The 17,565-nt window shown below is 46.0% G+C and overlaps 4 protein-coding genes across 4 annotated transcripts; 2 read left to right on the forward strand and 2 right to left on the reverse strand.

The window, feature by feature from the left end:
- Positions 1 to 1,815: 1,815 nt before the first annotated feature.
- Positions 1,816 to 2,958, reverse strand: PCYB_115290 (calcium antiporter; the record flags this gene model as incomplete). Its single annotated transcript, XM_004223408.1, has 1 exon — positions 1,816 to 2,958. A coding segment is annotated over exon 1 (1,050 nt), but the record flags the coding sequence as incomplete, so codon positions are not given.
- A 3,888-nt stretch (positions 2,959 to 6,846) lies between these two features.
- On the forward strand, positions 6,847 to 10,188 carry PCYB_115300 (hypothetical protein; the record flags this gene model as incomplete). The annotated part of the gene is made up of 1 exon (XM_004223409.1): positions 6,847 to 10,188. One exon carries the CDS (start codon positions 6,847 to 6,849, stop codon positions 10,186 to 10,188), a length of 3,342 nt encoding a protein of 1,113 aa, XP_004223457.1.
- A 2,461-nt stretch (positions 10,189 to 12,649) lies between these two features.
- Positions 12,650 to 13,804, forward strand: PCYB_115310 (dihydroorotate dehydrogenase mitochondrial precursor; the record flags this gene model as incomplete). Its single annotated transcript, XM_004223410.1, has 1 exon — positions 12,650 to 13,804. A coding segment is annotated over one exon (1,155 nt), but the record flags the coding sequence as incomplete, so codon positions are not given.
- A 482-nt stretch (positions 13,805 to 14,286) lies between these two features.
- On the reverse strand, positions 14,287 to 15,786 carry PCYB_115320 (bcs1-like protein; the record flags this gene model as incomplete). Its single annotated transcript, XM_004223411.1, has 2 exons — positions 14,287 to 14,705; positions 14,799 to 15,786. 2 exons carry the CDS (start codon positions 15,784 to 15,786, stop codon positions 14,287 to 14,289), a joined length of 1,407 nt encoding a protein of 468 aa, XP_004223459.1.
- Between the last annotated feature and the right edge of the window lie 1,779 nt (positions 15,787 to 17,565).

Raw genomic sequence — 17,565 nt, forward strand, 5'->3', positions numbered from 1 at the left:
AGAAATGCTGGTGGACAGCAGGAGAGTGCAAGTCATTTTAAAAAACTGGAGGATGCATAGCGAAGAAATGGAAAAAGAAAAAGAGGAGTCGTATTTCTCCAACATTGAAAATAAAGTTTTTTATTTACACGACAATTTGCTTTTATACGCTTTGGACAATTTACCTATTTCCAGTCCTGCCAAGGACATGAAGATGTGTGAAAATATAAAGAACCAGTTCATCAATCAGTACTGCACCACAGTTTCCTTCTCCTATGACTTTGTCATGTCTGAGAGTACGGAAGTACAGAGACTTAGCATTTACGCGCATTCGATAGTGCCAATTTTTTTGTTCCTTTCTTCTCACCGTATCTTATGGCAATGTTTGTCACCCCACATCCCGTTGTTGACGCAGGTAAGGCGCGCTCAAGGGTAACTATCTCTGTGCATACGTTTGGAAGGCAAACCTGCAGTGGTGCCTCATAGCATTGTTAACTAATATTCCATTTGGTGCCTTTTGGGGGGTATACTCACCATTTGGGGAACCCTCCACTGAGGCATGTCGCATGTACGTTACGCATACTCCGCGAAACGGCTTAATCATTTTTTTTTTTTTTTTTTTTTTTTTTGTTCCCGAGCAGATGGCGTTCATCCGGACGGACATCAGTCGGTCCCTGTGGGTCATACTGAAGGAGTACTATTTTAGAAGCTTCATGCGGGAGAAGCGCAGTGGGAAAAAGCGCGACTCGTGCTTTGACTCCCGGTTGGTCAAGATTGAGAGGGTGAAGCGGAATGTAGCAGGATGAATCGAATTGACGCCAGTTGTGCTACTTCCCCCGTGGTTTGCACTCCTTCTTGTGTTTTTTTTGTTTTTTTGTGGATTTGTACTCAGAAAGAGGGGACCCCCGCCTCGTCGCACGCTGCTAAGGAGGCCCCCCCCACACACGACGGGCTAAGCACATAGCTGGTTATTTGCCCGCGTGTCTACTAACTTGTGAGCGCACATATTCAGCGGCGTATTTATTGGCCTATTTATCGGCATGTTTATCCGTACGCGCACCTACCCATTGATTTTCCCCCCCAAACTTACTCCACATAGACGTCCGTCAACTTGCTACATGACGCGAACTTTGCTACATAGAGCGCGCGGAGCGCGTGTGCACTTTGTATTTCAATGAATTAACCTTCGATGAGCGTGATGGCTGAAGAAATGACGAACTGGCAATTGGTAGGCCAGGCGTGTCAGGTGTGCCACGTGTGCCAGCTGTGCATCCACGTAAGTCGTTTTTTAAAACGACCCAAAGGAACAGCGCAGGGAGAGCGTATGCCACGTCTGCGCGGCGGTCACATCAGTGCGACTTAAAAAAATACCCACCCGCATGAGCAGTTGCATGGGTTAATGGGAGTGACTGCGAAAGGGAGGTGGTTTTTAGAAGGGGCTTGGGGAGATACCCAAATGAGTCTATTCTACATACGTATCTCCTGCAGCATATTAATTAACAAAAAAAAAAAAAAGACAATAAAATGGGGAATGAACAAAAAATGCATAGCGTGTGGACATCAAATGTGCAAATTAAAAGAGGTCATTTTTTTTAAAAGGTAAAAATGGCTGTTTAGCATGTGCAATAATTTTTTTTTTTTCCAAAGGTGAAAATGGCTAGCTATTTCGTCCCTTTTGCCTGAACAGTCAAGGCATTTTTATTCCATTTTGCGCAATTATTTTTCGTTTATTCGGTTTATTCCATTATGCGCGGTTATTTTCTGTTTACTGGGTTTATTCCGTTTTTTCGGTTTGTTCCGTTTTTTCAGTTTTTCTTCCTCTTTTTGGAAACCTTTACGACGTGTCGAACCAAAAAACAACCCCGACGATGAGGTACGCCGTGATGAGGAGAACCCCCTCCAGCCAGTTGCTCTCCCCGTCTTGCACAATGGCCATGGTGACAATGACAGAAATTACTAAAATGACGCTGGAGAGGGGCGAAAAGGCGAGGGTCATGGGTTTATTTAAAATCCAGCCAAAAAGTACAGTAACTGGGACAACGAAAAGGGCAATCTGTGCAGAGGATCCAACAGCTACTCCCATGGTTAAGTCAACTTTGTTTTTTATAGCTACTGTAACGGCTGTTAAATGCTCCGTGGCGTTACCAACTACGGGCAAAAGGATAACTCCAATAAAATTTTCAGATATGTTGTAATACTTGACAACAGCTTCGATGGTGGTAATAAGATATTCCGAGTGGATGCTTACAAGGACAGTTATTAGGATTAAAAAAATGGATCCTGCCAGGACGGACAGCTGTGGCACTTCTTCAGTCATTTCTTTGTCTTGAAATAGTGATATATGTGTGTACAGTTGAAACAGAAGAAATAAGCAGTAGGTTAAAAAAATCAAAACTGCAGTTATTCTCGATACTTTTAAAAGTACTTCAACGTTATTGTTTGTGGTAACTGATGAGACGGTCGGAATGGTTATAGCTAAACTGGACAGGAGCAACAAGGAGGTACTACACGTTGCTCCTTTTTCATTAAATTTTTGTACATGATGATATAACCCCCCCGCGAAGAAAGACATACCAAGGACTAGCAGCAAATTGGACAGTATACTCCCTAGCAGGGTCCCCTGGACGACATTTATCAACCCAGCGTTTAGGGCTTGAATGGAAAATATCATTTCCATCAAATTGCCAAAAGTAGCATTTAACAAGCCACCAATTATTTCTCCTGTGTGCAAGGCCAAGTCTTCTGTTACATGTCCCATCAGTGCTGACAGAGGTATCAACGCCATGAAGTTAAAAAAAAAAATGTATATGTCCTTGCAGCCTATGAGGTAACTTATAATTCCTATTGGTACAAAAATTAAAAATATATTTAACTTCGTTTTTAGCATATTGTAAATTCCTGTGACGTCCGTTTTTTTGAAAGAATAATAAGCCCCTATTTCTCTGTAGCCAAAATTCGGATCCAAATCATCGTCCACTCCTCCATTGGGTGTTTTGTTGTTACATAGTAATTGCAAGTGCAGGTTTTTGTTTCGTATTAAATTTGTGTCGTTGAGGCCCGTTGTACTTTTGGAGTTTTTGATTGGAGCCACATTTTTGTTCAGCGGCTGCGAAATTGTGCGTCTTACGTAAGACGTGGCGCGCACTCTGCCCATAACCATCTTGGCTCGCGCGGAGGGGTGGAGGGGTGGAGAAGTGGAAAGGCGGAAAGGCGGAGAAGTGGTGGTGACGTGGCGAAGCTGCCCAGAGGCAAGCTGTAGGATGTATCCCTAGGGGGGGGGGACTCGACGGGTTGCGGCGAATCACTAAGCAAAAAGATGCACAGAAGCCGATTACGCAATGTTTGGTAAGCAACAATGACAAACGAGAGGTCAGCGGCCAAAACGGTACAACGCTGCAGCGTTGCGGTGATGGGGGGAGGGATGAATGAATCAAGGGGGAAGTTTGCAGAGTGGATATTACAATATATGTTTGTATGCTTCGAGGGGGTGAAAAATCACAACTTAAAAAAAAAAAAAAAAACTACTTATTTAATTGTGAAAAGAGTAGGGGTAGCCTTCCCTTTCCATTTCTGTAGCGTCGGGGCGAGCACGGAGGGGAAATAAAAGAAGGTATTTCTCGGTTTGCATGGCTACTCTGCCTAGGTGAGCGGTGAGTGCTGCGATGTAAGAGCTGGGGCCTGAGAGCCTCGAGCGTGAGCAATAGGGAATTAGAGCCGAGGAGGAACGATTATACCCAAGTGCATAATTTGGCGGCACATATAAGAGCAGCTCCACGCAAGGTTTTACGCATCCACTGGGGGTGGGGCAAAATGGGCCAACCGAAAGTTATCGCTTTGGGGGGCAAGGAAGTTGGTCGGCTGGGTAAAATCGCGCATGCCAAATGAGGGCAGGAGAAGCGAAAAGGAAAAAAAAATTTATATATAAGAAAAATACTAAAAATACGCAAAGTACGCAAAATGTACAAAATATACATTTACATAAAACAAACAAATCACAAAATGGCAAAAAGCAGATGGTTCACGAAATTCTCTCTGAGGGAGATCCCTAGTATTGTGAACGTGGCCAAGCGAAGTAACCTGCGCGGATTTTGCTTTTTGAGCAAGCTTCGCCTACATTACCTTCTCTTTTTTTTCCTTGTTAGATGAACACGTGGGGGGGGAAATCGCAAAGGGAAAACTCTGAAAGGACTTTTTTTAAAGCCCTTCCCTCCGCACCAAAAAAAAAGGGGATAAGCACATGCAGATGAGATATGTGTGGCTTTGGTGGTCGGGGATATTTCTACACCCCTTTTGTGCGTTTCCTCCCACTGGGGGTCGAATATGTTCGAGAGGATACCCTTTTTTTTTTTTTTTTTCTTTTGTAGTGGTGCAAGGAGGCGATTCACCAGGGGGGTGCATACGATACATGTGTTCATACCTTCCTGTAAGTGTTTATATATTCATATTGCACTGCACGCAAGTACGCACTTCGTGGCAAGTACGCATTTCGTGGCAAATGTGCACTACGTGTAGGCGTATTTTTCCCCATTCGTGATTACCCAATTGGGTGCTGAGTCACCAGGAGTAACGGAGGAATGGCTTTTAAGACGGTACCTTAGCGGGGGTGGTGGGGACCCCCAAAGAGTCGCTCCTCCTGTTGGAGGTTACCTATGTTTGGCTGGACCGGGTGTGCAGGAAAATTAGGTAATTCACTATATTACATTTCAGCGCAGTGTTAACCCCGCGATGTGTTTAGCTTTATGGGGGTGCAGTCAGCCAGTTGGGCAGATTGAGAAAGAGTGCGTATGTGTGTGCGTGTGTGTGTGTTTGGGGGGAGGGAGGAAGCAATCGGTTGGGTAGCGCACGATGGTTGGTTAAACAAACGTGTGAGTTGTTCCCCCTAACCGCAGTGCATGCAAACTTCAGTTTATAGGTGGGATATATTTTTTCTTTCCCAAGTGAGGGCCTTTTTGTGAATTTTGTATGCCCTTTGCCATGATTTTCAAATTTATGCATCTGTTCGTTTTGTAATAGCATACCAGTTAAGCGTTCTTCTGGAGGGGTGAACCCTAATGCAGGTGGGAAGGGGGCGATGTAATGGATGGAGCGCGAGGGGATAACTGACGGGGTATATGCAATAAGAAAGGGAGTAGCATTTTAGAAAAGGAAAATGGAGAGTTGTCTTTGAGTAGTTAAGCGAAAATGGCATTCCCTAGCGGAACTCCAATTTGGAAACTTATTCGTTCCACTGCGGTGAGGGAGCTTTCTCCTTCCCTTGTCGCGTATCACATTCGAGGAAGGAGAAGTCAATCCTGCTGTCTCTTGCTCTCGAACAATGGGGTTGGGGGGTGATCGAGTGAACTTTTTACTCATGCCCAGTACACATGTCTTCCAAAGGAGGGATGCACTTGCGTAATACATACACGAGAATAACTTTTTCGGAAGTGATTCCTATGAGGGTACATTGCTGGTGAAGGGGAGAGGACACTACAACAAAAATCAGATGGGTGGCGGCGGTTCTAAGCAGTCCTGCTGCCTACGTTCTTGGGATTAAATTTGCGTAAGGTGCATATACATTTAGGTGGCCATTTTTTTCAGCGTAGAAAAGGTGCAACCGGCATCAAAACCACACCCGTGGACGATCCCTCCCCCCCCAACGGAAAAATATACGACACTTTCTTTAAATTTGTTAATTTGAGTTCAGTATTTTTCGAAGTAAAAAAAATAAATAAAAGAAAAGGAAAAAAAAAAAAAAATGGAGAGCCCCTCTCTTGCGAAGGGGGAACTATTCTCCCACGTTGGCTTAACATACGTCGCTGATGCTGCTCCGTGGGTATTTAAATGGGAAGTTTTAAATGGGAAAAAAAAGGGGTTTCTTCACCACGTTGTAAATGCATCGCTAAAGCTTTGTTAATGCTTTGTTAATGCTTTGTTAATGCTTTGGTAGTGCTATGTTAATGCTCTGTTATGCCTTGCTAATGAAGCATTTTCCGTTTTTTTTTTTTTTTTTTTTGTGCCATTCCTTTGCAAGATAAAAATTGCCATTTCGCATTTCAGGGCGACGCCGCTGAAGGAATGAAAAGGGGGTGAAGCATTTCCCCTTTTCTGGGTGCGCACGAGGGAGTTTATCTTTTTTTTTAAAAAAGCTGCAGAAACTACAAGGCGGTTGAACTGCAAAGCAACGCAGCGAGAAACTACAAGGCGGTTGGAACTGCAAAGCAACGCAGCGAGAAACTACAAGGCGGTTGGAACTGCAAAGCAACGCGGCGAAAGAGAGCCCACCCCAATTAACCATTTCTTGTGCCAAGAGCAGCGCAGAAGCGCCCTCTTCAACTCCGCGCTGTGTTTGAGATTCCATTCGAGCAGTAGGAATCCTCCGCATGGTAATTATATACCACGACGTCTGTATGCATATGTATTATTTGTACTTGCTTGCCAAGGCCGAGTCCCCTTGGCGGCGCTTTTGGTGTGATTCATGTTGTATTGAGGCATGAGCTGAGTCGCGCAGGGACACCTGTTCAAGCGCTTCTATATGCGGAAGCTTGGGCAATGCCGCGCACGACGGGAAGCCGCAATCGCGACGGTAGCAGCTGCCGCGGCAGTTAGAAGGCAGCGCACGCATATATCAACATATAAACCGCATTTATTCGCATGTGCGTGAGCACGCACGTACGTTTATGCATGCGATTGTATGAGCATACGTACCGCACCTATACTTGGGTGGCAGGTAGAAAAACCAACCAAAATAGGGATACCCTCATTCGGTGGCGTCATAATCTTTCCCCAAAAAAAAAGGGAACAGCGCCCCCTTCTCTCAAAGTAAAAGAAAACAGTCACGGAAGTAACTCCACCCCACGTGTCCAGTAAAGACCACCAAAATTAAAAGAAATGAATAGCAAGAAAAGGAACAGGAGTGCAAAAAGCGAATGCATGACTTTGCCACTTGAAAAAACGGACCTTCTTATTGAAAATATACATAACCTTAGGAACGCAATAGGTCTATATAGAAAGGAACTCCAAGAGAAAAACAAATACATTAGTGAGGTTAAGGAGGACTTAAATTTTTTTGAATGCTTGCTGAGGAATGTCAATGTAGTGTGGAGTATTTTCAATGATGATTTGTTGAGATTGGCAGGGGAAGGTGTGCAGGAGGGGGGGGAAGAAGAAGAAGAGGAGGAGGAGAAGAAGAAGGAGGAGGAGAAGAAGAAGAAGAAGAAGAAGAAGGAGGAGAAGAAGGAGGAGGAGGCTAGTGGTGATGCTCGGTGCGATGTTCCATGCGATGTACCATGCGATGCTCGGTGCGAGGGGGGGGGAGGGCACCCGCAACCACCCACGTGGCATTGCAAGAAAGCAGCCTCCCCCTACTACGATGTCGAACAGTGTAAAAAAATTTTTTTAAAATACATGAGTAAACGTAACAAGGAGAGCGACGATGAGGAGGAGGAGGACTCCGACTTTTTTAAGTCCCCATCGGAGGATGATGCTTGTGGGGAAGGGAGGAGTGAAATGGATGAGGAGGAGGGGGAACTGCCTAATGGAAGTGCACTAAAGGGGGAGGAACCCTACCCAGGTCATTTGAAAAGAAGCCAAAAGAAAAAGGAAGCGATGTGTGGAAGCGACAAGAAGGATCGAAGCAAAAAAGAAAGGAATGAGTTGTCATCGTCGAAGGGGACAAAGGAAAATATTATGGAAAGCAATACATGGAGTGGTAAAATGGAACAGTTTGGAGACAGAGTTCTTAGCAGAATGAAGGATCGCGTGAAGGGGGAAGACCTTTGCAATGTGGAGGACGGAGGGAAGAGGATGAATGTAGGTTCGAAGGAGGAAATAAACTTCGATGGCTCGTTGAAAGGGGAGGTGGAGCGGCTGGCTGGTATGCGAGCAGCTCGCCAAAGGGACCGATCCCCTCCCACCGGTGCCAAGGTAAAGAGGGAACGAGGCGAGTCAACTGAGGAAGCAGCGGGAGAAGCGGCCGAAGCAGTCGGCGCAGATGCACAGAGCAGAAGCCTATTGGATCATAAACTACAAAGGATATTTTTGAGCAACATGAAGAAAACCATCGATGTGCTAAACAGAGTGTTAGACTCCCCGAAGAAGGTGGTCCTGAATTACAACAAAGAATACGTGAGAAAATTAAATTACGAGAAGAAAATTTACTATGAAAAGTTCATGAGTGAGAAAAAAAAAAAGCGGGAAATGGAGAGTAAGTGTGATGAACTGAGGATAGAGTTGGATCGATTGGAAAAGAAGAAGACGTCTCTCCTTTTTAAGTTGAACAGTGAGAGTATATGTAACAGCATTTTGGAGGAGGAGGAGCAGAAGGGGCAGCAGAAGGGGCAGCAGAAGGAGCAGCAGAAGGGGCAGCAGAAGGAGCAGCAGAAGGAGGAGAAGAAGGAGGACGCGATGGGCAGCGTGGAGAGGGGCAGCTTGGCGAGGGACACGCTGCAACGCAAGGAGAGTGGGAGCGCGTGCGCGAAGTGCGGCTTCGTGAGTTACGGCAGTGGGAGGGCTGGAGAAGCTGCGGTGAAAGGTGCAGGGGGGGAGGACATGGTGAGTGGGGGCGTCATGGAAAGCGGCGTCGGAAGCGGCACCGGCATGGAGAGCGGCATCGGAAGCGGCACCGGCATGGAGAGCGGCTTGGCAAGTGGTGGCCGCCGCTCCGGCGAGGACCCCGCGACGGCCTGCCTGCTCAGCTTTGATAAAGTCATAACGAAGGAAAAAATACTTCACAGTGAACCCTTCAAGCAACTCATAAAGGAGTCCACCGAAATTTACAAAGAACTGAAGGAGAGAGAAGGAGAAATTGTGCTGCTAAAAAATGAACTGCTAAAAAGAGAGCAAATGCGTGATGAGGAATACGAGAATCTACTTAACGACACCATGAATGATAAAAAATGCTTGTCGAAAAAAATAAAAGGTTTGGAAGTTGACCTAATGACCAGCACGATGGAAAGGGAGAGGATGCAAAGAAAGGTGAATCTGCTGGAGCATGAAATTAAAACCATGAAGGGGATCGAGGCGAACCAAGTAATGCAGCTGGAGCAGAAGGAGAAGGAGATTTGCAGAATGAGAGCTTACATCGATAAGTTAAAGGCTTCTGAGAGTGCGTTACGGGATAGGATTTTTTCTTTGGAAAGTGGAGCAGCTGTGGGGGGAGCAGCTGTGGGGGGAGCAGCCGTGGGGGGAGCAGCTGTAGGGGAGACATCCATGGGGGGGACATCCTTGGGGGAGACTGCCCTCAATGGGGCATGCGACGAGTTGACAGCCATGTCCCGCACAGATCTGCAAAGCGAACTGCTCGCGGAGAACAAACAACTAAGGAGAGCTCTGGAAAAAAAACAAAATGCAGAAAATGAACTATCCATATTGAAAAAAAACTACGACGCGATGAGCGAAGAGATGGAAGAAATAACTAAAGAATTTGAGAAAAAGCAGGAACAAGTGGATGAAATGATTATCCAAATAAAAAACAAAGAATTCGAATCTATAGAAAAATATAATAATATTATGAATAAAACATACGTGGAAGAAAACATCAAACAGCTAGAACGGACTTATCAGGATAAAATTTCTTCCATAAATCGATTATACGAAAAGTATGAAAAATTTTCACACTTATATTTATCATTATTTTATTATGCTAGAAGAAGTGCTATAATTTCGGACAGTGCACATGAAGAAAAAATGAGTTTGTTCATTAAAATGAAGGATAAATGTGAATCAATATTTCAGAGAAAGAATGAGTTAGCCGATATTTTGCAAACTGTTTATGGTTCGAATAGGAAGTTAATGGATAAGTGTAACGCGCTGTATAGGGAGAATCAACAATTGGAGCAAGTCGCTGCTACCTCCAGTAAAGGCAGAAAAGATGCAAAAGTTGCTTCGTCCAAAGGAGAGGCGAAGGCGAGGGCGGAGGAAAAAGCAGACGAAGCGGACGAAGCGGACGGAGCGGACGAAGTGGACGAAGTGGACGAAGCGGACGGAGCAAACGGAGCAGACGAAGAAGAGTTGGAGGAGAGGCAGTTACTAATCGAAGAAAATAATGAACTACGCAGAAGGCTCATGTGCAGCGTGTGCATGGAAAACTTCAAAAATTACATTATTGTTAAGTGTGGCCACATATATTGTGAGAGCTGCATTTTTAGTAATTTGAAGACTCGGAACAGGAAGTGCCCTCAGTGCAAAATCCCCTTCGATAAGAAGGACCTGCAGAAGATTTTCCTCGATTGAGGTGGCGTCTCTATTGTGGGGGTCGCCTTGCTATAACCCCCCATTGAGTTGTAACGGGCCATGTACCCATATAAGCATATTATGTGCATACACATGGGAGGGTGCGGTTTGATCATCTAGGAGTCAAACCCCTTGGTGATTCTGACGCCCATCCGTGGCCCCCCGCACTTTTTACGTTCGCCAGTTTATTCGCCCCACATTTTTTTTTTTTGGGAATATACACCAAAAAGTGCTCTTTTTTAAGTATTTGTCTATTTATCTCCCTTTTTTTTTTTTTTTTTTAACTCTGTTATGTTTCTAATAAAAAAAAGGAGGGGAAATGCTGTTGTTATATGTGTGTGTGGAGGGAAGAAGTGTTTCTCCGTCTCGCTTCACCCCCATTTGCGTGTTTACGTTTGGCCTGGCGAGGGACTGCCACGTATCCTTTGTGCATCTTTTCTTTTTGAACTCCCCATGTCGTACTTTTTAACCTTTTAACTCTTCCCCCCCTCGTCTTTTTGATTTACGCCCCAAGCGGTGACGATTGGTCAGCGAACGTGAGCGTCATTTGTGCGAGCAGCGATGAATAGGCGGTCAATAGGCAATCACTACGCGACGAATAACCTTTTTGCGCACCGATATGCCGGTTGGAGCGCGCGTAAAGGTGGGTTCCTCATGGAGAAGCCGGGCAAATGCAAAGCTGCCACGCTGCAAAAATGGCACGCTGAAAAAATGCTTGGGTGACATCTGTCACCACTTCGGATGATGGCGCTCTGACAAGGCGTGGGGCTGAGGCAACTGCATGGCGCCGGGGAAACGTCGTCTATTCCCTTTGAGTGGAGCAAAGTTGAGAGAGAGAGTTGGTTGGGCAGCTCCTCCTGCAGGTGTGATGTACGATAATTGGTGGGTGGCTTATCTGAGGCAGCTAGCATGAGTACCACTGACCCGTTTGATCTTCCCGCCGGGGAACCTACTGCCCCCCCCCGAACGAACGAAGCAACGCTTCACGGAATGACAGATTAGTAAAAGCGTATGTCATGTAGGCATATATATATAACTACTTAAAAATGATTCCTTGGAAGGTGGTGGTGGTGGGTTGTTCCAAACGATTGCGGAAATATGAAGCTCGCTGGGTAGGGGATAAGTGGGGCCACTTAACAAACGCAGGGCCATTTCGGAGGTGGCTGGATTCCACCAAGCTGGGCAGCCGTTATATTGTGTCAGTCCACTTGGGAGGCTCCTCCCACCCAAACACGCAAAGCAAAACACCTTCCCATTTTATCGAAAAAAAAAAAAATTCGTACCGCTGTAGCCTTTTGTTAGTGTATGTTCGCTAAGTAGGATTTTTTTTTTTTTTTTTCCTGGTGGAAGTTCCTTTTTTGGGGCAGTAGATTTTTTTTTGAAGCTTATTTCGTCGGTCGTTTTATCGCGTCGGCGGTTGGGGAGGAGACTCTCTATTGCGCGACGGAAGAGAGGTGATTCCGCTGCATAGGTGACGCTGTTATACAGGTGACGCTGCTACACAGGTGACGCTGCTATACAGGTGACGCTGCTACACAAGTGACGCTGCTACACAAGTGACGCTGCTACACAAGTGACGCCGCTGCACGTGCAGGCCACCCTGAGACGCTATACAACGTCGAAGAGGATGACTTTTTTTCCCGTGGGGAGAATGGACCACGTGGATAAACGTATCAAATAAAGAGAGTGTTCCACGGAGCTTTTCCGGACGAGTCAAATTCATTTGGAGAGTTCCTCCCCTGTGGGGGTAAAAAAGGAAAAAATAAATTAATCAATCCCCAGAGAGTAGGGCTTTTATGTGCCCCCTTCAGGTTGTTTTTCCCCCACCATGCTGCGACATAACTGCCTGCGCGAGAAGAGGTACCTAATCGGGGGGAGCCTGTTGAGGGGCATCAGAGCCCAGCTGCGCGCAGCAGGTGATGCGGGTGGTGCGGGTGATGCAGGTGATGCAGTTCATGCGGGTGACGCAGTTCATGCAGGTGCTGGCAGTTTGGGCACCTTCCGCGGGGTAAACAGAAATCACGCAAAATGGCACGGATGCTTTGCGGAGTATGTTATAGGGGGAGCAAACTGCACAGCTAGCAGAAGCGAATGGATGAAGGGGCACAAACTGATGGGACATACTCGAAGCTTCGGTGGTCAGTCCAATTACGCGAAAGGGGGGAGGACTTCCCCAAATGAGGGAGGCCAAAGGGAAGGAGGCCAAAGGGAAGGAGACCAAAGGGAAGGAGACCAAAGGGAAGGAGGCCAAAGAGATGTAGACTTAGACATAAAGCGAACCAACAAAAGTGAGAAAAAAAAACTGTTGGAAGAAGAAATGAAAAAACTGAATGAACAATTAGCAAGGGAAAAAGGGAACCACAAAAAAGTTTTACTTTTTATTTTTACTTGTGTAGTAGGATTATACATGTACTTCGAGTCGTATGATCCTGAATTCTTTTTGTATGATGTGTTTTTAAAAATGCTTTTAAAGTATGTTGATGGGGAGACATGTCACGACCTTTTTCTCCTCATGGGAAAGTACAGCTTGTTACCCTATGACACAAGCAAGGATAGCATATATTCGTGTTCAGAAATAAAAGGGCTGAAATTTATGAATCCGTTTGGAGTTGCTGCGGGATTTGATAAAAACGGGGTGTGCATTGATGGCATTCTTAAGTTAGGTTTTTCTTTTATAGAAGTTGGGACGATCACTCCTAAAGCACAGAAGGGAAATGACAAGCCAAGGATCTTCAGAGATGTGGGAACAAGGAGCATTATAAACTCTTGTGGATTTAATAACATCGGTTGTGATGAGGTGACTGAAAATTTGAGACGCTTTCGGGAGAAACAGAAGACGGACAAACTGTTGCAAAGACATTTGGTTGGTGTTAGTTTGGGTAAGAATAAGGACTCTGCTGATATTTTGGAGGACCTCAGCTATTGCATCGCCCGGGTTGGAAGGTACGCAGATTATATAGCCATTAATGTGAGTTCCCCCAACACTCCCGGGCTGCGCGACAACCAGCAATCGGAGCGTCTGCACGGGATTATTCTGCGCGTGAAGGAGGAGGTGGCCAAGTTGGACGGGGGGAAAGCGGCCGTGGGGAAAGAGGTGGGAAAAGCGGCCTCGGGGAAAGCCGCCGTGGAGAAACCCTACGTGGGTGGCGAGCCCTGGGAGAACACGACCAAGCGAAGGCCCCTCATCTTCGTGAAGCTCGCCCCAGACTTGGAAGAAAGCGAAAAAAAAAAAATTGCAAACGTGCTGCTCAAAACGGAAGTAGACGGGATGATAATTTGCAATACCACCACGCAAAAGTTTAACATAAAAAGTTTTCAAAACAAAAAAGGAGGAGTCAGTGGAGAAAAGCTAAAAGACATATCAACAAATTTTATTTCGCAGATGTATAATTATACGAATAAAAATATCCCCATTATTGCATCTGGGGGGATATTTACTGGGAAAGATGCGTTGGAGAAAATCGAGGCGGGGGCTTCTGTTTGTCAGCTGTACTCTTGCTTGGTCTTTAATGGGATGAAGGCTGCTGTTCGGATTAAGCGTGAGTTGGACCACTTGCTTTATCAGCGGGGGTACTACAAGCTGGAGGATGCCATTGGGAAGGCCCACCGACGGGGCGGTTAGGCTCATGAGAAGTTTGTGTGGAGAGAGGCCTTTCGGAGAGCAGCCCCGTCATGTGTGGGCGATTCGTGTGTGGGCGATTCGTGTGTCGATGATTCTTGTGTCGGCCATTCGTTTGCCAGCGACTCGTGTTTCGGCTATTTGTGTGCACTTCGTTCTTGTTTGCCGCATATGTGCCGCCCTCCCGGGCCGCCTCGCTCAGCGCACCATCTTTACGTTAACATTTTTTTTTTAAGAGGTAACTTATGTGACCACATCTAAGTGCACAACTATGGAGAGGCCTCCCCCCGACTCGTTTGCAATTTGGGCGCAAATGGAAAGGGGGCAGAGTGCCACGGTTGCGACGTGCCAGTATTAGGGCGCACCATTGTTAAGACGTAGCAGCGTTCAAACGCACCACTGTTAAGACGCGCCACTGCTAAGACGCACCACTGCTAAGACGCACCACTGTTCGACAACTGATCCCCGGCGGGAATCGATCATCCCTGCTGCCCCCCCGGCTTGTGCGCGTACGTCTGCACCCAGTGCCGGGCATTCTGAATGGTCTTGTGCGGGTCGTGTTTTGAAAAAAGAAAGAAGGACTGAATTTCAGCCATGCTCAGGTGGAAACGCTCAAATATGGTTGCGAACTCCTGGGCCAGATCCTCATGTTGGGGAAAAAAACGTAAAAACATCTTTTTGTACTGATACGTATTCGCATATGGTATGAATACTTTTAGGTCTACCCTACCTGGTCTAATAAGTGTGCTTGGAAGCCTCTCTATATTGTTGGTGGTCATAAAAATGATCCGTTCCTCCGTTGCGACGATACCATCTAGGGCGTTAAGAAGCCCACTGTAGGAGACGCCTAGCGTTCTGATATTACCACTGCCGAGGAGAGAGCTCGAAATGGTGGCTGCTGTGGAGGAGGAAGTTCCAGTGGAGGATGCTGCTGAGGGGGACGCTGCCGAGGACGCTGCCGTATGGGAGTCTCCCTTTCCAATTACTTCACCCGGAGTGGTAAAAACAAAGTCGATGTCTTCCAAAATGAGAATCGTCTTTGGGGGCACAGTGGCAAGGAGGTGGATAAATCGATCATCGGTTAGATACACATCATTCACGTTAATGGTACATATATTAAAGTCAAAGTGACCAGCGAGAGCAGCAATAAGGCTGCTTTTTCCACACCCAGGGGGTCCATGAAGTAAGTAGCACCTCCTATAGGGTATACCTTTTTCAATATACCATTTGCTAGAATTGAGAAACGTGTCGAGGTCATTAATTATGTGTTCACTTAGGTGTTCTGGTAGAATGACCGAATGAACCGGTCTTTTATTTTTCGGAGTTCCAAAAGGTCTCCATTCATGTCCAAAGGTCTTATATAGTAAAGTCTTTCCTTCTTCCTTTTTCTCAACGTACAATTTTGCATCTGTTAATATTTTAGAAAAAATATTTTTGGACCATATGAATGTGCTGAGTTTTATGTTTTCAAATGGGACTGATCTGTTCACATCTGATGTCATGGTTTTTTCTCTACTACGTTCAATAAATATAAATTTTTTATCATATATGAGTAGGTGATTGCCTATGCTTGGTAGGAAGGAAAAGGATACCGTTTTTTTATTTCTGTCACTTAGCATTTGCGTTTTTAAGCTGAGGTGTCTACTGATTATTCCCTTTTTTACGATGTATTCTAGAACCCAATAATATGCGTTATCGTTGATTGTAACTTCTAGTGACGTGAACATATTTTTTTTCACTGCATGATAGATGTAGCTGTTTAGTCTGTTTGCTACTGTGACGAATGCTCCTACTGAGATGATTCCAACGCCTGCACTGAAGTACTCATTCTTTGTGATGTTTTTAAAAACGGATTCTATGAACCCGCTCCCGCTTCCGCTTCCGCTTCCGTTTCCATTTTCTGCATTTCCGCTGCTTCCTATGCTGGGCTGCCTCTCCGCGCTGCTCTCGTACCCCTTGTTCACGATAAGCTTCTGCATCTGTACGAGAGCGTGTGCCTTAAAAAAAGGGGTGGGGAGGTGGGTGATCCTTCTGATCGAAGGGAATTCTCTCTCTTGTTGGTGATTAGCCGAGTTGCAAAATGAGCCACTCCGATCAAATGTGCATTTTTTCTGATTCCTATTTTGTGGTTTCGCTTGTTTGGCTGGTTTGGCTGGTTTGGCTGGTTTGGCTCATTCGCTTGGTTGCCGCTCCGATTCGTGAGCAACCCCATTTGGGGTAGCCTCCGCTGTGTGTTTTTTCCAACGCGAGTACCGCGGCGACGTCGAGTTGGGCTGCCGCGCATCTGCATAATTGTGCACGCGCTTTTTTCACAATTTTTTTAAAATTACGCCTCGCCTCGGACCTCATCGAATCGAATGGAATTTCATCTAATGGCTTCTAATCACATTTAATCGCTTCTAATCACATATAATCGCTTCTAATCACATATAATCGCTTCTAATCACAAATAATCGCTTCTAATCACAAATAATCGCTTCTAATCACAAATAATCGCTTCTAATCACAAATAATCGCTTCTAATCACATATAATCGCTTCTAATCACATATAATCTCATCGAATTTCATCGTGTCGTGTCGCCCCTGCCTAATGGAAGCCACCCGCCGACATCCCCCTTAATTGCTTCATCCCACGGGCAGCAAAGGAACGGCAGTGCGGGTAGATCATCCCCCCTTTTGGGAAATTATTCTTTCCCACCCGCAGGAAAGCTAATGGTGCATGTAGAATTCAGTTTGTGGAATGCCGTTAGCCGTAGAAGGGGTCGCAGCGATGAGTATGCAGCTACTCCTTTCTGCTGTTCGTCCTCATGGATCTTCTTATATATATTTTTTTTCTTTCCCCATTGATGGGTTCCTCACATGTATAAATATGGACACAACTATGTGTTGTGACTCCCCACTGGTCACATGCGTGTGTACTTGTGACCAATTCGACAGGGCCTACGATGGAACTGTCTCGGAGGACCCAAGTGAGGCGAGGTGGCGGTTCCTTTTTTACATGCCTACCTTGTTATGCCTACCTTACCATGCCTACCTTGTCATGCCTGCCTTACCATGTGAGTATTCCCCTTTGATGCGGCGCGGAATGGGGACGCACGGATGGGCCGTTCACAAAGGTCATAAGGAGTGGTAACATGTGTGACCCACTCTCAAGGGGAAGGGGCACCTGCCGTGAAGTTACATAAGTGATTGTACAAGGGTGGCCGGCGTAGAGACAATTTTTGGGTGCCTTGGTGAAGTGGGACAGTCACCTCCGGGATGCATCCCTAGTTGTGGGTTGAAAGTCCTCCGAGAGCGGCTTCCTCCCTTTTTATCGCTCTGGTGGGAAAGCAAACCATCGAAGTGAACCTCAATTGTGAGTGGCCCCTTTTTGTGGTAGCACAGATGAAGGAGTGCGTTGTGTGCGTTGTGTGCGTTGTGTGCGCCGTGTGTGCCGTGTGTGCGGTGACTCCGTCGGATTCAAACGACTATGCGACGTGTCGCACTGTTAAAGGGAGAGAAAAAGAAAACCAAACGAATCGTTTACAAGTGACACCTCTGAGCAGTTATGCAGCAGCGGAGACGGTGTTATGCGGCAAATGAAGCTTCTACGCTTTTTTTTTCTCATAAAAGGATATGTAAGTAATGTTGTGATGAGTCTACAAAGGAGTTTTCAATTATCTTTACGGAGCTGCTTTTCCAAAATGCAATTCGGCACCTGTGTTTCTTTGCTTCTTTGAGGAAGATAAAGCCGACGATGGGGGACGGTGGTCCGTTT

The sequence above is a fragment of the Plasmodium cynomolgi genome, chromosome 11, assembly GCF_000321355.1.
Source record: "Plasmodium cynomolgi strain B DNA, chromosome 11, whole genome shotgun sequence".
Lineage (NCBI taxonomy): Eukaryota > Apicomplexa > Aconoidasida > Haemosporida > Plasmodiidae > Plasmodium > Plasmodium cynomolgi.